General features: G+C 36.0%; 1 protein-coding gene across 3 annotated transcripts in view; it reads right to left on the minus strand.

Annotated features, from left to right (window-relative positions):
- The window catches only part of ARHGAP42 (Rho GTPase activating protein 42), a 145,147-nt gene that overhangs the window by 90,985 nt on the left and 27,993 nt on the right, over window positions 1-26,169 (minus strand). For 2 of the 3 annotated variants that reach the window (XM_030960709.1, XM_030960718.1), the window contains exons 2-3: window positions 22,201-22,296; window positions 4,879-4,940 (exon numbers count right to left, since the gene is read on the minus strand). In XM_030960709.1, coding sequence (XP_030816569.1) covers window positions 4,879-4,940; window positions 22,201-22,296 — 158 coding nt within the window. The remainder of the gene's footprint in view (window positions 1-4,878; window positions 4,941-22,200; window positions 22,297-26,169) is intronic. The other variant, XM_030960727.1, reaches the window with a different exon arrangement.

The following is a 26,169-nucleotide window of genomic DNA, read 5'->3' on the forward strand; positions in this document are numbered from 1 at the left end:
TGCCAAATCTTGCATGAGAGGTGAAAAACACTGAAATAAGTTACCAAGTATATCCAAACACCATCAAACACTATTTTTTTGCAATTTGAGAGACACCATGCAAAACAAAGTGCCAGGTGTTTGTTCTGCAGACTCAGGGTGCTAGTACATGCAATGTTATTTTTCCCCTGTATAAACTGAGAAATAAGCTGCCCCTGTGGATAGGAGAATGCTTACTCTTCTGATGGAATCTGTAATACACTTTGCATTATAGGGAAAAGGTTAATTCTGCTCAACAACATGCTGTGCCCTTCAGTATCTGATTTTATGTACCATTCCATGGATGGCTGGTTTTAACAGCTCATTTATCTTTCTTCAAGTGCAGCTTTTGAAACTGAATATTTTGATGCTTTCCCTGGAAGCAGATAGCATCAGACCCCTTGTGTGAGGGCAAATGCAGAACCACAATGAGAACATCCAGTTAATACAAAAAAGTCCACAAAAATGAGATACTGTCTGAAGCATGAAGATTATTAGATACAAAAAAAGCAGACTTTAGAAAGAAAAATATTCATCAAGCATAGTACAAAACTATCCACTTCAGAATTTTTATATATCCCCTAGAGTATTTAATATTGGTCAGGAATCTCACTGATTCATGATGCCAGAGAGAAAAAGCTCTGGGGCCATTCATCACCTGCCAACAACCAAAAAAAAACCTTGGATAAATAGCAAGGAATTTAAGAATTAAGAGCCTATTTCAGTCTTGGATTCAGTAAGATCTCAGAAATAATCAGGGAGTTCCAGCAAGATAACATTGACAGTCAAGAGAACTCATTCAATGCTTCAAACTCATAGGGGATCTCTAGGACCAGTAGCATGAGCCAGTTCATCTATACTGATGCCAACACAGAATAATCCTCCAAGAGGGAAAGGAAGTAGCATTTTACTTCACTCCCAGATAATTTCTGTTTGTTATTAATTTTAATAACAATATAAAATTAATAGGAAACATAAATAAAATATGAATCTGTAAAATAAAATATATCACTTATTTAACAGAAAGAATGCAAATTCAGTGAAAGAGGAAGGAAATTATTTGAAGTAAGTTCCCTTGATAAAGATTCAAACATTCACATGGGATTAAATTACAGCATCTCTATTGTTCCCTAATAAACATAAGGAAATAGAGGTCATTATTCTACATCCCTGATGGCTTGCTGCTGAAGTCATTGGAAATGCAGTGGGGATGAATCTGACTTTTTATCCAATTTACAGTACATGTGAAGCCCAAGAGTAGTGCTGTTTACTTGGAGTTTTTTTAATGCACCATTTACCAACAGCATCACTAAATTAACACCACCACAAAATGACAGACCTCATCAAAACCTAAGGCCGTACATCATAAAAGAAGCTATCTTATGAGTTACTTTTTCTTTTATTTTCTTTTTAAGGGGAAATGTGTGGTGCATGGCCTCTGTTTTTTCTGACTACTCATCAATTTTCTAGTATCAAGAAATAAAAGACAAGGATAAAAGAAGCTGACTTGCAATAATCACCATATTATTACTACTGCCAGTAATAATGGCCACAAGGCCTTACAAAACAGAATATTTATGTGGCATGCAGTTTCATTTGACTTTATACTTCAGTGTTTTTCCTAATAATACCATTCATAATGTCTTGTTTCATTAGCTTCTTCTGAATAAAAAAAAAAGTTCTGGTTCTCCTGGTTCTTTATGCAGGAAGGAGAGAAGACTTGCTAAACACCTTCTCAAACTATTTCTTTGACTGCTGGAAACACTTCGTTCATACAATCGGTGGACAAGCACTTCAACATTGTGTTCAGTAAGACCAAAATATAATTTGACTTATGAAGAATTTAATAGGCATCAGATTGGAAATAAATTGGTCACATGAATATATACTTTTTTATACTTTTCATATTCTAACCTGATTAATGCACGTATATGTATACTCATAATTTAACAAAATAAAGTTCAAGGCAGGGAAACAAGACCATTAGCTGGTATGCAAAATTAATATCTGTCACTGCATATTCTCATATATCCTGCATTCACTGAGACAACAGTGTCTTTTACTATCACATGCTACAACAATTAAAAGAAAGTTGAAAGTAGTATGATGAAGTATATCCAAAAATAGCCACAACACTGCCTAAATGTTTTTCTCCAAGCCTTCTACAAAATGTCAGAAAGAACAAGCCTTTTAAAAATAACTTTTGCATGTTTTCTCTCTTTATGCAGAAGGAAATTAAATTCTTAAAGACCTGCATGCCATGTCTCAAGCTTTCCCATCAGCTGAGAATTTGTTTAGTATCGTCACTAAGCTGCAAATTCGCTGACTTTAAGTGCTTCCAGCAGAGAAATCTTAGGGTATGCATAATGCTCCAAACTTCCTCAGAAGCAAGCAAAAGTCCTCTCAAGATTCCACAGTTAAATTACAAGTTTCTCAAGGAAAAACCTTATACTAGGAATCTATTTGGCACACTGATCCTCACAGGGACCTCTGGATTCTATGATGACATGTAGAAAACTGCAGTAAGAAACTGGGGAATAAAAAATCCACATCTTTAACAAAGGTGATACTTTTTCTCCAGTAATAATTAAACAAATTCCACCAACAGGCAGCTCAAACATTTTAAACCTAGAGAAATCCTAAGTCTGATAAATTTTCTTATGCAAATATAACTACCATGAAAACTGTGTGTCTTCAGTGTTCTCATTCCGGACAGAGAATGGGAAGTGAATGAGGTTATTCCAAGATAAGCGAAAAGGTGGATACAAATAATTTCCTGCTCAGAGCAGATTCTCCATACATGAAGACCCTGCAGGAACCCTCACTGGAGCAGCCTGTTCCTGGAGGACTCAATCCTGTGGAAAGGACCCACACTGGAGCTGGTCATGAAGAACTGCAGCCATGGGAAAGATTCATGTTGGAGAAGTTTGTGGAGACTGTCCCCCAGGGGAAGGACCAATACTGGAGGAAGAGTGTGAGGAGTCCTCCCCATGGGAAGGAAGGAGGTGCAGCCTTCAGCCCCTGCCCTTCTCTGCCCCTGGCAGGGAGGAGGTAGAAAACTGCGATTAAACTAAAGCCTCAAAAGAAGGGAGGGGTAGAAGAAGTTTCTTGAAGATTTGAGTATTACTACTCTGATTTGCCATTAAATTAAACAGATTTCCCCAAGTCGAGTCTGTTTTGCTCATGACAGTGATTGTCAAGTGATCTCCCCCTGCCCTCATCTCAGCCCATGAACCTTTCCTTGTATTTCCTCTTCCCTGCCCAGATGAGGAGGGCAGTGACACAGCAGCTTTGGTGGGCATTGCTAATCCAGCCAGGGTCAACCTACCACACTCGGCTATACAACTCATGCATTCCCATGGAAATTATATTGATATAGAACAAAACATATTATTCCATCTGATGTGTCTTTCTTCATTTAATAATATTAACTTTTTTTTCCTTCTTTTATGCTAAAGGCCTTCCTACATCTTTTACAAAAACATTATATGGCAAGTTCAAATTATAAACTAAAGAGAGACCATAAACTTCTAAAACTGAAAATGGTAGTGACTCCTCTGAGGGGAAAAAAAAAGGGGGGAGAGAAAAGAGAGAAAATACTAGGAAATTTTTTTACATATTATGAAAGACTAATGAGTTTGAAAAATGAAACCCTCATCTATTTATTGTTTTTTTTTTTCTAATAGTTAGCTCATAACAATCTTAAACTGGAAAGCTATGAATTTTAAAACATTGTTTAACTAAGGAACTAATAAGTGTTCTGCTAACCTACTTTTAAGGTGGTACGTACAGAACAGTCACCTCATTACCCCAGATACCCAGGAAAAAATGTTTTGCATGAAGTAAAAAAATAATTATACTTTTATACATTTAAGTAATATTAGCTATGCAATTGTACTAAATAAAAGTTATGACTTTGCTAATTTAAAATATTTATATAAACAGAAATAGCGGGAGAGCAATCCTATGGCTATTTACTTCTAGGTTAAGACATTTAAATTTATATAAACTTTTTTCTGAATTAGTAAATTGATTCCAATCTGAGTCACAAAAGCCTTAACTCAATGTTCTAAGTACCCATAAGAGAAAGGAAAACCAGCACAGACATAATCTTTGGATGGATTAGAGCGAGTTAAACTTTCACAATATTTAAAAATCCCCCTACTGATGTTAATTTTTAGCTCACTCCTTTATTCATGACTGACTCCCAAGGAAGGACAAAAATAGCTTCACTGCTCACCCGGATTTTTTTTTAAATAGTTCCATAAAAATACACTTAAAACTTCTTTAACAAAGCTGTACTTGAATACAAAAAATCAAAGCAAAAAGCAGATTCAAACTGCATAAGGACACCATATCAATGGATGACTCTAGCCAGACTGATCCATAATATATTCTACAGGAGTTTCTCTCAGGTGATGAATTTGCTTTTTTTTCTTATCACTTACTTCTCAAATTCTTGGATTACTAGCATACATTCACTGCACAACACTCAAGAGTATTTAATTAAATACAAATATAGATCTCCATCTCCAACAAGTATAAGCTTTTTGCAGGAAGGGAAAGGTACACCAGGATTCAAAGCTTATTTTGTGTCAGGGAGCAGGAAGGTAGACCACAGAGAGAAAACGATTTTTAAATTGATGCAAATGTCTTTGGTTGAACAGTTTAATAAAAATTGCTGTAGTTTGGGCTAGTACATTTCTACCTTTGTGTAAGAATTCCAAATAATTCTTATGATGTACTTAACCTCTACTACACAAATAAAATTTTTCAAAAATCACTTCAGGGAGAATAGAAAAAAGTGGACTATTTTACTCAAGGAGAGGTCCAATGGAAGATTACTGCCAGCAAACTTACCAGTCGTCTTCTCTCCTCTTCAACAGCAATCAGAAGCCGAGCAAACTCCTTCAATGACTGGGCTGAAAGGAAAACAAAGAAAAATAATGTTTTGCTTAAAATGAGATTTTAAGACCAGGTGAGTCCATTATCTGGATTGAAGCTACATTGATAAAATATTTCTCTTATACTGCAATGACATAATCAGTCATGTAATCAGTAGCCTTAAACAAGATAGACTGAAGCAGGCAGCAGGTCAAGAGCAAAGAAAAAGAACCTGAGTCTTAAGAGTCATATGTATTTTAAACATAATTTTTTAATGGAATATGGCAAACTGAATTTCCTGAAACATGGAAAGATCAGTCTCAAAACAGAAGAATTCTGCTTTCACCCACAAAATTCACTTTAACATACCAGGAGCAGAAAGAAAATAATTGAGTTTCTCCCACTAAGGTGGGAGAACAAGTATTTGAAAGAACTATTAAAAATATTTGGGAAAATATTTGACACTCAACATTTTAGAAGAAATGCCAAGTGTTTAGATTTAACTGCTCTTTGGCTTTATGTTTTACAAGGACAAGTTTTCAGGTGACCCAAACATATGATTGATTTATAAGCTTTGAATTCTGTTACAACTGTGACAGATTCTTTGCTCAAATTTTTTTCAAATAGAAGTCAAAGGGCTGAAGCAGAGTCAATGGAAACACAATACGAGAATTAACCCTAAAAGAGGGCAAGAAAGAGGAAAACATTCTGAAAACTCTTAAGACTTCATTCTCATGTAAGCAAACCTGTCTAGAAAAATATTTCTTTCCATTTGTATTATGTTCTCAAGGGCATATAGGTCACTTAGATTCAGCATCACAATCCCATCGGTGACAATCTCAGAGAACAATCATGTGAAGAGAGCTAAGTATCTGCTTTTACTTTCTCTTGATGCAACTAGCAGTAATTGCTACCAGTGACAGGATGCTACATGTTGTGGTTTAAAGCTCGGAATTCAGAATACAGATTGCTAAATAATACAGTTTCTCACAATAAACTTGAGGCAATCACAATCATTTTGAAAGAGGTAAAAAACAAAACTCAGATTTTCTGGAAACAAAACTCAGATTTTCTCAAAAGAACAGGATTGAAAAATTCTTCACAGTTAATGAACATATAGAGCTGACAGTATGCTAATGGAAGTTCCCCTCTTCGTTATTTTTTCATCTTCTTAAATGTTTTTTGTGTTAGTCTCCAATAATATGGCTTTAGCCCTTCTCAACATCTCTAAAAGATTTAAGGGAATAAGCACATTTTCTAGAAAGTACTGGAATAGATCCTTTAAGAAGGCACTATTAGCTAGCTTGCCTTAGCTGCCTTGTCTGCATTCATGAACTGTTACTTAGTTTTTGGACCATTCTGAAATAATTTCTATTTATACCATCTGGACTTTGCAGAGGTCACCCTTGCATTCTCCTTTCTCTCTCAACTTTTACAGTTAAAAAACATTTTGCTGTCTGCTCTAATTTCTTCTGCAAGAAATTACATAGCTAATTTTTTTTGTAACTATGATGCTACACTTGCATATCTTGACCTCTAAGTCGTTGTTTGCTGACAAATTCTTTTTTTCCCATTATGAGTTCTTGGGTTAGTCCAAATACACCTGGCAAGTGAAGCATCCATCTACTTGGAACTTGAGTCCTTTCCTTTAATATTTTCCCCTGAGAACATAAGTGTCAGAAGATTTTGCCAGTTATGTCGATATCAAGATTTTCAGTTTGATATCCACTGAATTAACCCAATCTTTTAGTCAGCTCAAAATATCCCATGGGAAAAAAAAAAGCCAAAACAAAAACAACAGGAAAAGAAATAGGAATATAAACAGGTTGGTCATACCCGACTAGGAATATATAGAGTATTACACTCAAGAATATCTATGTACCCAATATGAAATGCTAAAATCTAAAGAAATAATTAGCCAGACAGACATGGCTAAACTGTGAGGATGTGGAGGAGTGGGGGGGAGGAAGAAGGCGAGTGTAAAAGAAACCCGAAGCAAAAACTAGTACAAGAAGCTTTTGATTCATCTTTCAAATTTCAAGGCTGAACCAGAGAGATTTTTAGTTTAAGAGTTGAAACATTTGCTTAGGATTTAAATAAATTCAGGTCGGCCACAGGAAAAAAGCATATAAAATATGTTTGTAAGTGTGCAAATCAATATTTTCCTCAGTATTTAACACTAATACAAAGGTACTAGTCTGTCACCTGTACAGTGCCTCAGCTGAAGACTGAGAAACTGTCTCCATCTTTTCCTCCCCACTGGCTCACCTTTGGGGGAATTACAAAGGTCAGTTTCACTAAGAACACAGAACCTACACTCTTCAGCAGCTCTAAGACAAACCATCCGTCTGATCTTATGAGACTTTGATTGCAGAGACACCTTTGCATCAAAACTGACTACACCTCTGATGCTTGCTGCCCAACATCCACATCCATCCCTACATCCAGCCATGGGATGTCCTTCCCCAGCTCAGGAGTTGCACAGGGAGAACTTGTGCATTGTATTATTCAGAGCATAGTGAAGGACGCACACTCAGCAGAGAGTTCTACAACATGGACATCTCTGGTGACCCCAATGGTTCTTCTCTTCTCGTAATGCCACCACATTCACTGAGAAAGGCTTAACCCATGCCAGCTTTCCTACAACAGCCCTGACTACTGCAGTACTGATCTTTCATGTTACTACAGCCTTCTTCCCATACAACCCCCTCTCAGTGTGGCCTCACTAAAGTCCAGGGTCTGTCCCTAGAGAACTTTGGCTGTGCTGGAAGCTGCACTGGGAGGGGGAAAGGAAGGGAAGGAAAGAGAGCTCTTGCACCTCTTTTCCCAGTGTATCCTTTTCCTTCTTTCTCCCACCTTCTCCCACAGAGCCCTCCAGTTGCAGAGCAGCAGCAGCTCTGTCTCACCTCAGTTTGGGGCTGGGCAGACAGAGGGATGCTGAGGGCAGAGATCACTGAGTGGGGTGGGGCAATTCCAGGCAATTCACCCAGGCAATTCACCCACAGGGCACTGGGCACCTTGGAGATCTGGGCAGGGGCATCATTCCCTTCCACAACTAGTACCCTCACCGGGATCTCAGCACAAACCCTGGCCACAGGGTACACACACCTAACTCTGGATTCACAGCTCTCAACAGGAAACAAATAATTATTTATTATAACAAATTATTATTTCAACAATAATAATTTGAGGTGTTTTTGTGCAGTTGAAAACCAAAAGATTTAGAAATCAGACCCATCTGTGTCAGATGCAGCCCGCTGTCTGTCAGGACACTCAGGCATTATACACCAGGTTCACAATCTTTTCTTAGTAATGCTACAACTTTTTTTAAATCTACTTCTTTTTAATCAGAATAGACACAGAAGAATTAAAGTGAACTTTGTAAATACAAAAGGGGGTGGGAGAAAGAAGAGTCAAGTATTTTGCAAGAGGAAATGTCATGGGAATGTGTGGATAAGAAATAAATTCTGAAAACGCCAATAATATTAAGTACAATATGCAGCCTAACAAATTAAATATAAAGACATTTTTAGTTATTTTCATAAAGAATTTTTGTTATTGTCAGGCCATTTACAGGAAAATGAAGTGCGATATTAAAAATCACAACAGTGTTACAGTCTGCTTTTTCTTTAAGGGCCACTCAAAAGGACTTGTAAGATACAATTGGTACCATGATGGAAATTATGCCTGTGAAAAGCAACGCCCAATAAGCAGAAAAAATTGAATGTATACCCAGATATACACCTGTGGTCTCATTCATCACAATCACAACAGGTTGCCAGCTGCTCTCTCTGGAGTGTTCCCAGCTCAACAACAATGAGCTGCAAAATTTCTTGTTCAGGAGAAAGCACTCTCATTATTTTATTTACCAAAAAAAAAAAAAAGCTAATCTCTTTACTTTTAATTGAAAAGTCTTTTAATTAATTTGCTTGATAAAGAAACAAACTAACAGTATCAGCAGCTTAAACATTAATGGTGTAGATCAACAAATCAACAACGTTCTTTTTTTTCCAATATCCCTATCATTTCAAACACATGGTACAGCTCTACAAAGAACTACACTCACATAATTAAAAAGGAAACTGAAGTTTGATATAGAATCTGGTTTACTGCATTGAAATCAACCCAGTTGTTCAGAGGAAAAAAAATACACATAATAAACCTTACAAAGTTTTTCCTATATACTTGTGTAGAGAATGTATCACCTTAAAATAGCATGTCTGTGGAAATTACTGAAGCTACTCTATCAACCTTAGCGTGATATTTAAGAGTACAGTGCTACACTGTACCACTAAATGTCACATGCAATAGATATGACATCATGTACATTTAATGACAAAAGGCTGACAAAGTGTATGACACATATAATAGCTTTGCATGAGCAATACTGAACTGAAAGACATAAAGCCAAGTTTGGAAGGTAATGCTCAACCCAAGACAGAAATTAAAAGCTACTGTGGAAGACAATATAACTGAATGTTCTTTTTTGTGGACTGTGGCTTTAATTTCCATTTATACATTCTTAATGTATAAATGGAAATTATAAGTCTTAAATGACGCATAGATAATTTTTAATTACTCTAAAGTACACAAAACAAGAATTTTTTGCATTATGAGCAGATATCACCACCATCTTCAGATATGTGAATGCCAGCATGGAAAAAATAATATGTATAGACACATGTCACATGTTCTTATGACACCTTGCTGTATGAAAGGCAAAAATGAGCAAGACTGTCAGAGATTTCCTTATATCTTCCTGATCTGAATGAGGAACTGCTGGGACCGCGCTGTACATTGCTCCCAGTACTCTTTGGCAGGAAGGTCAGTCAAGTACATCCTCCAGAACTGGTCATACCTAGCACAGACTTGCTATAGCTGGCCTGAATTCATGCTTGAGCACGAACTGTAGCTAAAGTCTAGAGGGGAGTTGTTTCCTGTAAATAACACATCACTGAAACAGAATTCAAGATAGACCAATGGCCCATAAGGAAATTTTCTAAGGATTAACACTTGTTTACTAGACTTCTGTGAGTAAGCAGAATAAATATAAGAACCATGAAGGCTAGGAGAAGTTTTCTTTTCCAAATCTAAAATTAGAGTAAATATATTACTAAATAGTTGTTAATTAACAATTGTATTTCCAGAGCTTTTAATAATTAATATTAACTGCAGCCACAATAAGCAGTTTTTCAACAAATCACAACAGCAAATAAAATTTCCATCCTTCTTTCTATGGCTTTAAGGCACATTGAAAAAGTATGTGAGGTGGTGGTGATGGTGAGGTTACAGTAGGTAGGACAAGAGCGGCCACAGAAGGCTTCCTTTTAGACAGAAAAAACAAACATTTCAGAGTAACACTGACAGGCCACAACATCTATGAAGAGACAATCTGCTTTCTCAGCAATTTCTACTTAACAAGAGTTGTGGATGTTGTTAAAGCCACAGAGGATCTGTAATGTCTATCAGATCCTAGGTAGGATATGATAGGTGGTAGGTAAACTAAATTGGTAACTAAATTGGATGTCTCAAAATATGACCACTATCACAAGTTTTCACATTACAAAATGGAATGCAGAGGATGACTGTCTCAAAAAAAGACTCCCAAAGCCTGTCATTATCTTGATCTTTCAATATGTTGGCTATGAATTTAAATGGAGCCTTATTTTATACAACAGAGGTTTCCTTTACCACTGTCATGACCTGGACTGATTTGTTAATGATCCTTTTTCCCCCTATTTTTCCTACTCAATGAAAGCTATAAAACGTAAAAAGTATACAATTACCTAGCGCTTTAAAAGGAATTACAGTTGAGCCCAATGGAACAAGCTGAAGGATCAAAACCATAGTCTACAAACAGAAATAATGAATAATTTATGCAAAATGCAAAAAACGTGAAATATTCTTGAACTTTAAGCAGAGTATTGGTGTCAAAGCATTTTATAACTAATGTTGACTGAGCTGGAGCACCTTCAGAACATAATTTAAAAAACAGTAGTGCAGGATGACTGCAACATTTTCCTACAGAAAACAGCTGTTGGTTTTATTTTTAAAGCACATTTTCAGAAAAGCTATATTTGGACAAGAAGACATATGTCTGATATGTCTGATATGTCTGATTCCCAATTATTGCTCAGGTTTTCTATTTTCTTTACCTACTGTTATTTCTTCCACTATTTCTACCCTAGGCTGTCTTCCCTCACTTTCTAAATGGCAACATTTTTGAAGAAACTTGAGCTTGGAAGACTGAGCTTTGTACTGTAAATAATATTTACTGGGAAAGCAGAAAAGACCACAAAATAGCAGAGAAGTACAGAATTTGAAATCAATGTTTATCTTAGTTATTTTGTCCCCTTCTGAGTATCATTCCCAAGATAACAGAGGAGATGCAGCAACTGCTTTCTTTTGCTAAGGTTTAAGAAAAATCATTAAAGTATTTATGTAAATTCCAGTTTGCAAGCTTGCAGCATGTCAGATACGCTTTAACCTGAGTATTGGTGTCAAGAGATGAATTATGTTAGAAGATTCCATTGTGAAAAAAGAAATTAGAATATCAAGATAATAGTTCATTTCTTCATGGGGTTTCAATCTCATTTTAAATTTGGGAAAGTATGTGCTGCTTTATCCTCTCCGTTTGGTTCCTCTTATCTTCTTAATCTAGGTATCAGGTTTTATGTATCTGTAATAAGGACCTTATGCATTCCTGTTGTCTGTGTTTACATTTTCCACAGCCTCCACAAGAACAGCAAAAGTAGATATTTGAACCTTCTTATAATACAATGAAATGCACTTCTAGTAGTAAAAGACATAGGATGAAACAAAAATTCAAGTGTAGAGGTTTAAAGATTACATCAACATACTGCAGTATGGAAATACACTCTCAAAGTGACAATGATTTCTGCCAGAAGACAGTGGTTTAAATTTACAGTCCAAATAACTACAAATTTCCTTGAAGATTTCCATCATGGCAAGGCACACTAAGGTACAGACAATCCTGTCTGGTCTGTACTGTTCTTGTGATAGAATCAAGACATTCTTAGAGCAGAAAATGTGAAGCTACTTCAGACTCAATAAGTGAACATTCTTACTATTTTCTCCATAATTAGTCTGCAAGGACTTAATTGCACTTAATCCAGTGGTTTTTTTATCAAATACTTCCATGATCTTTCAGATTTTGAAGCATCTCCCAGGGAGCACAAGTTTCAGTGGTAACTTTAATTCCATCCTTGAACTGTGCGGAAAGGTATTTTGCCAATTTTTTAAAATTATTGAAAATAAGTGTGCTACCTCAAATAAGGAAACCCAAATTTGTCAGAAAATTAATTATAGATCAGGAATAAAAAATATGATAACAGCAAAGAAACAGATATGAAAAATGCTTGTTTTAAAGCTTCTGCACAGAAATTACAAAAATGAATAAGCAAGAAAAATTATGAAGTTAAGCCTTTTATGCCCAAATTTATGCTTCAAGGTCTATGTATTGTTCTCCAAATATGATCACATGTTCCACTACATGCTGGCAAGCAGAGAATTTCATGAGGGCACAGCTAGTCAAATACATGTAACTAAAAGTAAAGAAACCCCAAGGGTTCTCTCTATTTCATTTGAGTTAAGGCCTTGCAAACTCAAGAGAAAATTCAGTGGTAATTTTTTCTCTGCATCATAATTAGGAGCCTTTTGGCTTTTCATAGTATTAGAACAGAGAGATGATAATAAGTGCTGCAAATTCCCCATGAAAACAAAACCAACAATGAAACTATCAGATATTCAGCAACAGCTTCCTATTTGACCTCCCCTGGTTTATAGCATTTGATCCTTGTATGTTTATAGGCAGTGTTCCCCACAAAGTTTCAAAGCCCTTCAATTACAGGCCATATACCAGGCACAAGCATTTGGGTTTTGTCACACTATAAAGGTGAGAGAAACCAGCAGAAGAGGCCAGCCACTCCAAAGCAAGAATGGAACCTCCTGCCTGAGCATCACACACGTGCCTTACACTGCAGGCCAATATGAGAACCATAAAAGGCACCAAATCAAGATCTGAGCTTAACTGAAGCCCAAAGCTCTGCAAGATGTGTTTGGCAGGACCGTATAACATGTACATACCATATGAGGCAATGTTAACTCAAGAGTATTTTCACTTTGCAAAACTTAATGAGCAAATATAGCAAGGTATTTTCTGAAGTTTTATCCTACACATGTAAAGCATAAAGTACAGGGCTGCTATTAGAAGTAAAAACCCTTAACAGAAACAAACTTCCATCAGGGTAACCATCTAAATCCAGTTACAAACAGTGTCATATCTGAGAATTCTTTGCTATAAAAAGTAGCTATCATCTCACAAATATTTAAACATACAAATACAAGCCTTGTACAAAAGTTAAAACAATTCTTTGAGCCAATACATTTACACTTTCCACTCCACTACTTTTCAACAGAGGCCTACGCAGAAAGCTACATGTTCATATACAAACTAAGAAGCTTTGCAAGAAAGTCAGGTTATCTAGAATTCCCAGATTTACTGTCAGCACTTGTCAAACACAATAGTTGGAGAGATAACCTGAAGACATGCAATGTTACAAATTTTAAATAAATCAAGTAATTACTCGACTTAATATCAGTAAATTGCCATGCCCTACTCATGCAGAAGCTTACAAAACAAATACAAGTAGAAAAATCTAAATAGATCAAGCAGGGGCAAAGTACTTCAGAGAGTCCTGAAATTTTTTTAAAGTTCATAATGGCTGTCTATCCCTCAGCATGTTTGTAAAAACAAAACAAAAACAAACCCACACCAAAGAGTAATTCCACTACCACCATTTCACTGTTAACACTTTATTAAAAATACAGCTGCGTATCTACCTTGTGTTAGTGTTCTACTCTATTTATAAAAGCACTACAGGTATTAAAAATACATCCTTTAATTTGGAAAATTTACCTATCTTGTGTAGCATGAATTCTTCAACACGGCAGAGATGTGGTAGAAAAACTTAATTCTAGACTCTACTAATCTACAGCACCTCTTCTTAAACATGGCATCTTGGACTGCCAGCAAAAACATTTTACATCATCTAAATAATTTCTTCCATTTTCTTAGCAGCATGAGAAGGATCTCTCAAGCAGTCATGTGCTCACACAGAGCACTATATCAAAACCTGTCTACAAATGACTAACTCTTTTCTTGTCTCTCCCCTTCTACAGTTCTGTAAAGGGGTGGAGGCTTTTGGGATAAATCAGAACAAATACACCATTTCTGCCATGTTCTAATAAAATAAAGAGATAAGGGTTTAGATGAGTGATCATCAGAAACACTGCATCTCTATGCCACACTACAAAATGGGGTTTTACATTATTGTATCTGTCAAAGAGAAATCAGCCTCCCTTTTCACCTGATGGAGCCACAGGCACAGCAGTGGGGCTGAGCTCTACAGCTGCCAAACTCACCAGGGTGTGGGGAACAATATTCAATACTCCAAATTCTGTCTAACAGGTACAAAGTGATCTTAAAGTGCTGCTAGAGACCTACTTTGAAAAAACAGCAGCTTGAATTGGCCCCTAAACTAACAGCATTCCAGAGAAGATAATTTCATTCAATTAATCTTTACCTCAACTAAATTGACCATTAACCTTTGACTTGAACAGATCTGGCTTCGCCTGAGTTGACTGATATCCTATCACATGTCAGATGAAGAACAGCTCTAAAAAACATGGAATATTCAGAAATTGTTAAGTTCAAAGATGGGTTCTGATGCAATCAGACTACAGTCCTCTCTTTCTTTCCCTCCCCCATCCCAGTAGAAAGAGTTGTGATATAAATGTACTGAGTACAAATTTTCTGTTCCAAGATAAGAATTGCTGCTTCAACCCCAAGTTTTTTTTAACAGCTGAATAACAAGACAACATAGGAAACAACCACTGTGCAATGTACAACATTGTGTGCAGCAACGTTAAGCTGCAAAAGTAATATTAAGCCATAACATTCCATAAATAAAGGAATTAGATGTAATTATGACTATATTTCAGGCTTGCCAATCCCCAATTCTTCAGAGGCCCATCCATACTTTAGGTGGAGGAAAAAATCCTGATATTTTAGTCTTCCCAGATGTACAAGCCTTATTTGTATGTGGCTCTTTATCAGTGCTGAAATAAGGGAAGTAAAAGCAAAAGCAATATATTCAGAATGCAACTGAGAATCATTAATACTGTTTTTCTGATTTTTAAAGTTTTTGCATTTATTGCTTGAATAGTGGAAGAGTTTAGAAAAAATATCACCAAATACTTTAACGGATGTTAGGTTTGCTATAATCACTTAATTGAATTTACACCTACAAAGGATCAAAAAGTTCCTGTGCTTAAAACTCTAAATTCTACTAAGCATTTTGATTTCAGAAAGTACAAATCTTTTATCTTACTTGCTCAAACCTGAAGATGAATATCTCAAAGCAGAGCTGATCAAATCAATATCTGTTTTGAAAATGAGTTCCTATTTCTCAAGAGGGATACTAGCCTGATAACTCTAAATGTTATGCCATTTTACTAGAAGTGTATTATATGCATCAACAGTACATACTCATTATTTTCAAAACAACTCTATGGAATAACACTCTAGTCCTCACATTGTCTCCCTATGGGCATTCATGCTTCCACTGGGATGTCCAAATCTAGAAATAACAAAGTGACAAAGGAGAGGAAACGATATGTTGAAGGCATGGAACAAGGACAATAAAGTAGAATACACCTTCAAGCATCCAGGAGATCAAAATATCAGAGAGACACAAAAGCTATTTCATATTGCTCTGTGAGTGGCATGGACTTGTCCATTCATCTACTCAGCTGTTCAGATCAAATTTTGACTCATCTTAACTCCTCAGCAGAATGCACCAGGACAACAAAGGTGTTGTTGTCCATTGCCTGCCTCAATCTCTTTCTGTGCACAGTGAGAGCTGAATCTGAGACACCACAGTCTGCAGTCCAATTCAGTAAAATGAACTAACATGAATTTTAGCTTCTGTTAGTACACCAGGATGTAGTACACCAGTACTGCAGGGACTCAGGAGAGCTCCTACTGTCAGCTACTGCTGACACAGAAGAAAGGTAGGACAAACAGAAATGGCAGTAACTGCATCAGCCACCCCAATTCAGTTTTTTTCATTTGACCACTCATCTTAAGGTCAACAGAGAACGGAGCATGCAAATTCCAACAATCTTCTGATAGGTATCCAAGAGAAAAAGAAACAACAAGGACTCTGTTGTTGATCTTATATTACCTTTCCTCCTGAACAGATAAAAATGTACTGCACCATTATTTTGTTTCCTGATTTGTCAGCCCCATTTGCCCTTCCAAAGCAAGGACAAGAGCTCTGGGCTCGACCAACACATTGCAACCTTCACTTTCTGGGGCAGATGTTGTTTTGAAGCCTTGATAGAATCCCAGCACTAGCATAAAATCATTCATTTCTTGAAGTCAAAAAACAATACAGTTACTGAAACAGGTGGCATTTGTTTAATTTGTCAAATATGCAACAGGGATTAAAAAAAATAATAGTAGGAACAGAATCAACAGATTTGAAACAAACACTTGAGGCATTTCACACCTTGATTATGGTGAGTTCCTCCCCACAAATTGTTACCATTGAACTTCTCTAGATAAAAATAATCCAGTACCAAAGAACCCTGTCCTGTGATCTTACAAGTACCTTAAGCAAAGTTGCTTTGAAAGTAATCTAAAAAGTTAAACTTTAAAATTCATTCCTTCAGCCAGAGGAAAAGAGCTGGCAAATCTAAGCAGATAATTACTGTGGAAAAGCAGCATACAATCTTTCTATGCAAATTCACTCTCCATTGTAAATAGCTTTCTAGTCTAATTCAGGACTCAACCCTTCCCCACCCATCTAAAATAAAACCACCTTTTGTAAATACACTTGTCCCTAATGTACTCCACAGGGTCAACAAATTCAAGCACTGGAAAAGTTGCTGGGATGATGCCTACACTAAAAAACATCCACCCCCAGAACTCTGCCCCCAAGGTGGTGGCGAGATCCTGTTCTTTCTTTGCTTTGGATAAGGCAGTAGAGGACCTGAGATGCTGGAAGTAATTTTAGACTCATTTGGTAATTCCATTCAGAAACCTGGTTGCAAATGGGAATTCAGTGCAAAGTAGGCTGAATATTAACCCCAAAAAGAACATTCTTGAACATGAAAGCTTAACCTCAAGTAATTAAGCAGATGACCTGTAAGATATCCAAGTGATTCAGACAGTAGGTGGCTCAACTGAATTTAAAAAATAATTCAAGAAGAGCCAAGCAAATTCAAGAAACCATTACACGCCACAAGGCACAGTGGCTTGAAATCATGAGTAACATGACATCTACCTTCTCAGATTCCTGATGAACCTCCAAAAGGCAGTGTCCTAACCTGGAGACTGCCAAGTCCACAGACTGATTGTCAAGATTTGTCTCTACACACTGTAGGCATGTATAAAGCTCCTATGCAATTTTTTTCTGTTGTTTTAAATGTATTTATTTGAATAGAGCATTGTATCCACAGCATGCACCATTAAAAATGTAATTTGGTACCTCTTAAAGTCAATTAAACTTTTATACTGTTACAAAAGATGGGGGAAAAAGGAAATATCATTATTTTTTTCTTTTTTTTTTCTGTAGTTTTCTATACGAATTTCCCGGTATGGATCTATATTTACAGGATGCTTGTCCTCTGATGAGCTCTCCAAGAGGGTAGAGCAAATTCTAACTGGAAAGGACTGTATACATGGATGCCTAGTATGAGTAAAAAAGAAGACTGAGCTTCTGGCATTGCTGCTCAACTAAAACAAGAAAGGAAAACACAGTAGTGGACTCTAACAAACAACTACTATTAGCATTCTGCCTTTGTTTGGTTGGTTTTGAGTTCTTTCTCTCCAGTACATTTGAGTTGATTTTTCAAAGTTCAACTTGAAACTAACTGCTGTAAACAACATAACTGCCAGGTATGAGCTAACAGTTCTGTAGATGGTTAGTTGCAAGCAATTTAATAATCCCATGAATGACTTGAGGTGTGAGTCAGCAAAGATCACGAGCCCCAGCCACTAGCAGCAAGAGAAGAATTCGGCGCCCACAAGAAAAGATACTACATTTTAGAACTTTTGATTTATTCTTTGTGGCTCAATTAATAATGATTTCATAAATCACCATAATCCTATTACATTCTTAAATCAAGCATCTGATGCTACCTGAAACATCTGTCATAATATAATTCTTTGCAGAGAAGAAAATCCCAGACTTCAAAACCAGCAGTCACAGAGTGAAAGACATATGCTTTTCAGTGCACTTTCCTAAACAGCACTTGATAATAAAACACAGATACTAAAAAAAAATGCTAGAATATCAGAATGTATTTCTTTGTTTTGTTTTGTTTTTTTTTTAATTCTGAAGAGCATGGTCTTATATAGCAGATATTAGATCTCACAGATATATAATTAGCCATAATACAAAATAGACACAAACTTGTTAAAGGCACAAGAAAGAATTCCATTGAGTTAATAATGTTTATTGTTTTCCTCTCTAGCAGCCATAAACCAGATAACACAAACAGAATAAAAGAGGATCAAAACAGGGATATTCCTAGGGAGAGATCCAGGTGACACAAGTTGGATAATACTAGGAGGAGCTCAGCAAACCTTCTTCTTGCAAAATTTATGCCTGCAGTGTATACTGAGGAAAAAGATGGATGATCATTAAAAACATTGTTTTTGCAGCTGTCCCATCCACGTAAAGTTCTATGTTACCTACAAGGTTTGAAACATAAAAATCATGCAGCCATTTTACACAAAACTACCACTGGGCAAGACAAATGACTGACCTCCTTTACTGCCAATCTTAAGTATTTAATTTTTGTGCAAAATATTTACAAAGAGGGCTGGGAACAGGGTGATATGTCTAAAAAGCAAATGGCAAAGTGTTATCAACTGTTGTTATTTCTGAGGAAAACATAGTTGTTAGATTAGGAAAGCCACACCCTCTTCTCAGAGTAAGGGCAAGTCACATAAAACTTTCATTACTATAGCTTTTTAGTGGTATTAATTCACTGTCACTCATCTTGTTATTTTTGCATTGAAAATGCCATCTTCTGCAAAACTTTCCAGTTGCACAAGACACAGTTATAGCTTCACTGAATCACATGCAACTGGAGCTAATAACCATGTTCTGCCATCAAACAGTCATGCATTGCTGCAGATCACATGGTTCCACAAGCATTCCAAGCCAGAGGAAGAGACAAAACCAGCAATTGTTGCTGGCTTGTTTTATTTTTTTACTGAGAAAAACTAGTAAAGATGGGGACCACTGTTTCTCAAACCAAATTTTCTGGCAAAAAGATTAAAAACTGAAGCTTGAGTCCTTTGATGTTCACAGTTAATAAACCAACCAAAACATAAGCACTGTAGCTGATTTAAGGAACAAGGCAGTCTACTTATCCAAGACAGTCACAGAAAGTCCTTACAACACATGCATAAGATGACTATAAACTAGGCATGGTATATCTGAAACTGACTATGAAGATAAATTTGCCTAACTTCCAGCAACATGAAAAAAACTATCTAAAATGCATTATACAGACACAGACAAGATTTTTATGTCAAACAAAACCCCATCTCTTCTATGCAAAAATTAAATCCTTGTAAATAAAAGATAATAAATCATCAAAATTAGAAATCAAAGATAGGAATTAAAAAACCAAAGCAACCCAAACAAATAAATCACTGGATTAAATAGAAGATGGATTAAAATATGTATGAAGAACACCACCATAATTCTGTTTATATGGAGTGTGTCATGAAGCTTAACTAAAATTACTTCTTACGTATTTAATGCAATGGGCTTACTGGAATAAATAAGTTATATTAAAAGAACAACTGAAATGCACAGTTTATAGGAAGTGCAAATAGAACTGCTCTTATTAGATCTCAGACTGGAAAGACAAAAAAGAAGCCAAAACAAAGTTACTAAAGAGAGATCCTCAACTTTAGTTACTAAAGAGAGACCCTCAACTCCAGTATCACCTCAAAAATGTTAATGGAGCTATCAATTCAATTCCAAATATTCTTTTATGGATAAGAAACAAAAAATCACCTAAATCACTTATATTTAATGCTGAAAGAATCTGAAACTTTAAAAAAATACTCAAATACATCCTGACAGAACAAGTCAGAGGTGAATTCCCAGTGCTACAGCGTATTAGGGTAGATTTTCAATGCTAAGCTTGAAATAGAAATGCAGTCCTTACAACAAGCCTCTATGAATATATCCATAGGGTTTTACAAATGTTATCAAGTCAGAACATCACTGCAGACTGAAGTAGAATCACTGGCCTGCACAGCTGTAGACATTTTTAGAAAAAGGAGGTGAAGGCAAAAGGAGGTACAGAGCAGGATTCATCTATACAAAGCTGTCTTTGATGATAAGCAAACATCTATCTTGTTGGGGCATGTTGAAGATATGGATAAATTCTAGGTCACTGCTCTAGGGAGATCAAAAATTGAGCCTTACCCCATAAAAGCACACAGTATCGTTCAAGCTCTGTTAGACTTGAATTTGATTCCTGTCAGTTTACCTTTTACTCTTACAAGCGTCTTTGATGTACATGACAATCCATCAGGCAATTGGTCCTTTGGAAGCTAGAAATCCCTTCTTTGAAGCTTCAAGTGAAATAAATCAGCTGTCAAGCATCATGAACTGTGTTTTTTTCCTGAACCGTTTTAAATGCCTGTTTAATGTCCAAACAATAAAATGTCTTTTCTTTGCTACGTTTAGGTTACAAGTAAAATGAATGTTGTCTTTGTTCTCAGTCACCTGATTTTACATGCAAAACCATAAGTCTTTATAAAAATTATTGACCTAATCTAAGACATATAGCTGAGATACTGCAGATTTAGTTTAAAAATATACATATACAGTATAATTTTAACAGCCAAGAAATAATATGTAGCATGACAAAAAGTACATGCACGCCATTTTCTCCTTCCATGGTGGACACACCTGAAGAATGCCTGCAGTTTTACACCTGAGTAGCAGCAGCTCAGTGATTTCACTCCCCTACTTTTAATTGCCAGTAAAATTAAACCTCCCCTCCCACGCCCTGCCAAGAGTTAGTGGAAGACCGTGACCAAATACCAGTCATCTCTGATGACAGTCTTCTGACTACCACAATGTTGTAGGGTGAGGATGAGGCAAACCTTGCAAGTGAAAACAAGCAGTTCAGACCTTCTGTCCAATGACTCAGTTAGGAAAAGGAAAAAATTGAAGGGAGAGGAGACTTGAAAATAGACCACAATAACAGATACACTTGGAAAAGACTAAATCTGAGTTTCCTCTCTGTGTTACATAGAACTTCTTAAAAAAATACCAAAAAGCCCTATGTTCCCTCTTGTACTGTTCGCTCTTGTACTGCCAAATTATTTATTTTTAGAAGCCACTACTCTTTAAGAAGCATCTTACTTCCTCTCAGATATTTTAGGAGATGCATGGGGGCCATGTGGTATGTAAGACTCATAATACTGAATTTAGCCTTTCTGAAGATGGATTGTAATCCAAATTTCTTACCAGTGGGGGTTAGCACTCCAGCTGCTGCGCTACTGTGTAAAAGCATCACTACAACTGCAGCAATGTCTTGCAGCAAAGAGTTGCTGAATTTCTGAACCTTGGAAACATTTCCAGGATTAGTCTGCTGAGGGAGGAGTATTTTGATGACATTAAAGAGGCTTACATTCAAGACAAGTTGAGCTGTTCAGTTCTGCAGATGCAGAATTTCGGGTGTGTACAGAGACAGAACAATAAGCAGCTAGCAAATTATCCTGGCAAAAGTTCAGACAACCATATATGCACAAGTTGTAATGAACATATTCCTCTTTTTAGACCTTTAAATACTTCCTGTGTATTACTACGCACTTTGGTGATTTTTTGCATACTTACGTTACATCACAGAAAACATGTGTACCTTTTAGTAACTCACTGAAAACTGACTGAAACATAAAAGTAACAGGAGAATTTAGAAGATTCACAGTTGACTCAGCTGACAAAATTACTGTTGAATACTTTCTGCTACAATAAATCAAGGTATGCCATGAAGACGTAGTTTTTAGACATGTATTTTTAAAGTCTTGCATGGCTTCTATTTATTGAAATTTTTCTATTTTTGTGACATGAACCATTAAAAACAACTGTGAATTCCCCCACCGTATTTCTGATAATATGCTATAAGAAACTATAAAAATGCTTTGCCAGCAAAGCAAAAGAGAATACTTACCAATATTAATTTCATCATCAGTTTCAGCATCTCCAATACACTCAAACTGAAAATCTTGTAAAGACTGTGAAAATTTTTGTACTGCCATGGATAAATCTAGAATTCAAGGAAAAAAAAAATCAGAATTACTCCACTACAACTTCACTGGAGCAAGGCATCATGCATTTCTGCATTAAGTATTTTTTCTGCTTACAAAGTTTTCTTTCTATTATATTTTTGGACATTAAACTTATTTTAAAATCACCATCACCTTTTCAAAATCAAATATCTGAGATATCCTAGACACCTATGAAACAGGCTGATGCAAGTTTTCAAACATTGATTCATGTATCACATTGACAACTAAAGAACTTTTATACATCTTGAGAAATAATAAATTAGTATAAGAAATTGATGTCTAGTGATAAATTGCATATGTAAGTATACCACTCTTTAAAGTATTGCAATATTAGTTCGCAGATTAAAATAAAGCTCATGACAGCTTTTTCATTAGCACTATCAAAATAATTACATTATAATTATTCTGATACACCACACTGTAAGGTGTTTTAGTGAAAAACTATTGTAAAAAGAAATTGAAGAGGAAAAAAACCCCAAAAGTGCTTGCCAATCAACATAGTAATCCACAGATTATGAGCACTATTTTCAGTGAATTTCACAAAGCAATCCAAACTTTATAGTGCAGAATTTCATAATAATTTTACACAAAAAACCCACAGAATATCAACCACATAAATCTGTTATCTTCTTTTTTTATAAATACTAATGGCAAATGGAGAGATGAATGTGATAATGAATAGATTTGGTCAAAACTTGAAAACACCACCAATCCAGATGAGCCCATAAAACCAATAACAATTTTCTGCATCCTGAAGGCTGTATCTGTGGCATCTATTTTGATGCTAAGAAAATTGACAATTAAGAATCTGACATCTGCTAAATCTAAGGGAAATTCATGGTAAGGCTAAACTATGAATGAAAGTCACATAATAAATTCTGTTTCAAAAGCATCACATATCTGCCTCCACACTTGGGAATGGTGAAAAACTGTCTGGACATGGTCCTGGGTAACTGGCCCTTCTTGAGCAAGGCAGCTGGAACAGATGCCTGCCATTTGTCCCTTCCAGCCTCAGTCATTTCGTGATTCTGTGATTTCTTTATGCTCTGTTATCATAAGCCATAAATACTCGTTCAATCAGTGCTGGACACAAAATTAAGAGGGCTAACCTTCTTCCAGGCAGGAATAAAACCTAACATATAAATATACAAATTGGCCTTATAGCCTAAATCAACACACAAACAACTCCCATACACACAAAGTATGATTAAATTTGAATGATCTCCAACAGTAAGAAACATTCCAATATCCTAAATGAAATAAGAATTGAAAAATGATTGAAATAAAGATTTTAAACACCTCCAAACAACAATCCACAAAATGACTGTTTTTTAATTTTATTTTAATTAAAGGTAATCACTATCAAGCAAGAAAATCCCTTCCTCCTGGATTTTGCACTGGCCAGAATTTACTCAATGCCTGTAACTCTTGTATTTTTATAGGTAGCTATAGAGTACATCAGTCCAAAAAGAGACCCATCATCTTTAGACAATACAGACATGAACAGATTTTTTTTCTTCTATTAGTAGGGAATTCTGTATGCATATCTGATAAATAATGAAGATGTGAAGAGCTGGGTAAACAAATTCTGTATCTTTTGATAAAGCACATGGAAAGCAGGAAAGAATGCTACCCAGATTTATTGCATCCTTACTGTACATTTCCTACTGTGCTGTACATGAAGATGATATTATTAAGTGCATTAAGAAATTGAATGCTAAACAAAAACTGCTTCCTACTGTTTGTATACATGAAAACAAAATAATCTTTATAAGATGAAGGACTGCATTTTATGAAAACACAGCTTCTTTCATAGCTAAGTAAACAATTGTTTTACATTTATTAGAAAGATCTAAACTTGAATTTGTCACAGTAGTATATTTTAAGTTTTAAGGGAAGAAACACAGTTTTGTTATTCACTCTTTCACCAGGTTACTATACTGAGTCCCAAACCCTTCTACAAAATTGCTGTATGGCAACCGATGTCAAAAGGAATTACATGGCTTTAATGTAATTGAATGGAAACATTTCTATATTTCAAGTACACTGGAATGCAAAAATTAACTCTTGCTAATAGGAATGGAGGTTTATTTCCTTTGGACAATCAAATAACTGCCCATGATGAACAGCATCTCTGTGAATGTGAAAGGAAATGAGAGAGCATGGGCTCTCCCTTATCATTCTTCCACATATGCAGGATTTGGTGGAACAAATGTCAAAGTAAAGGAAAATAGATGTTAAAAATACCAAAGGTGGAGTCTCTACTTCATATCCTGGATTATTGATATATTATGCCAATTGCTCTTTCACTGTATCAGCAAATCAGACACAGCTTATACATTTTGAACCTGAAGGAGTTATGTGAAACCTAGTTCAGAAATAGTGGGTATGAAGAATTAAGGAGCTTATGAGATAACTTGATAAACTCACGCAGCAAGATACCATTTGGAGACATCTGTTTCTATATGAGGCCTTTCCTCATACCTTGAGAGAATTAGACAATACCATAATGAGATTAAAACTGTTCAATGTAGCAAAGAATAAAATGAAGTTCCAAGGTCAGATGTTTCCTGTAACACTCATTTACAAGTTCTGTACAAAGTTAATCTAACCTGAAAAGATAAAAAAATATTATTCCACAGAAAATTCCAGCTGACTTGGACCACTTCCTAAAGACTGAGATAGGAGTTACTCTCTAAGACTCTAACATTGCAATTTAATCACCAATACTGGACCAAGCAGTGCTACCTGGTTGTATTTATCACTTAGGAGCATCGTCACTTTAAATGATTATAAAATTATAAACCCAGTCACAGAAAGGAGCAGCTGTGCAGTAAGCATATATTTCTAAAAGATACCAAGATTCAAAACTGAAGTAAAAAGTATTTAAGAGCAACTGTCTCAAACCAAGAAGAAGCAAATGATGGTTAAAAAAAAAAAGAGCAGATAGAGCAGAGACCTCACCCAGTTTTACATGATGTCATTTATCCCTGCATATCCCAAAGTCTTAATGTCACTGAGAGTCCTCAATGCATGCTGCTGCTTCCAGAAGGAAGGTAATCACCATACAAATCACCTTTTTAGAGTCTATGGCATTATTCAGAGTTGCTCTTACTCAGAAAGTACATTGTAAAGTCATGTCCCTCCTTTCACTGAATCCACATGAACTACGACATTCACTTAGCTCAGGGCAGAAATTTTCTTTCAAGCAGAGACAACTGATCTTCTAAGTTACTATAAAAAGCTCACCAGCTTTACTGACTGGTAGTACAAGTCTATCACCCAGGGAAGGATGGCTGCTTGAAAGTCTCAATGAGATCACAAATGCTGTTGCCCCTGCTCTTCTGCAGGCACTCAAGTAATCTCTCTGGGTGTCAGCAAAAGAAGGAAAATGCAACCTGATAACCCTCATTTGCCAGAGGGGCAGTTCTGTTAATATGTATTTTCTGAGAGTAGTCACTCTACCATTTGTTCCTTGCTTTCTCTGATTCCAAAGAACGATTCAGTTCCATTTTGCAGTGAGGAACATAGTCAAGAGTAGCCATCTACACACTACATACTGTCAGTGCAAGGAGGCAACTGTGACAGAGTTGCCTGTTTTGTTCAGGGCTTCAGCAAGTCAATGGGCCAACAAGGCTTTTTTTTTAAGGAGCTGACAGAGGAAGTACTAAAGAAGTTACCACACTGTGACCGGAAATAATAAAAGGATAACTACAACAAAGCTTAACCACAACAAAGTAATATAACACCGGTATTGCATATGGATACATACAATACCAACCATCAGTACCATAATGCCAATGAAAAAATAATAAAAGTCATCATCCATTCAGGAGAGTCACAGAGGAATC

The sequence above is a fragment of the Camarhynchus parvulus genome, chromosome 1 (genome assembly GCF_901933205.1).
Source record: "Camarhynchus parvulus chromosome 1, STF_HiC, whole genome shotgun sequence".
NCBI lineage: Eukaryota > Metazoa > Chordata > Aves > Passeriformes > Thraupidae > Camarhynchus > Camarhynchus parvulus.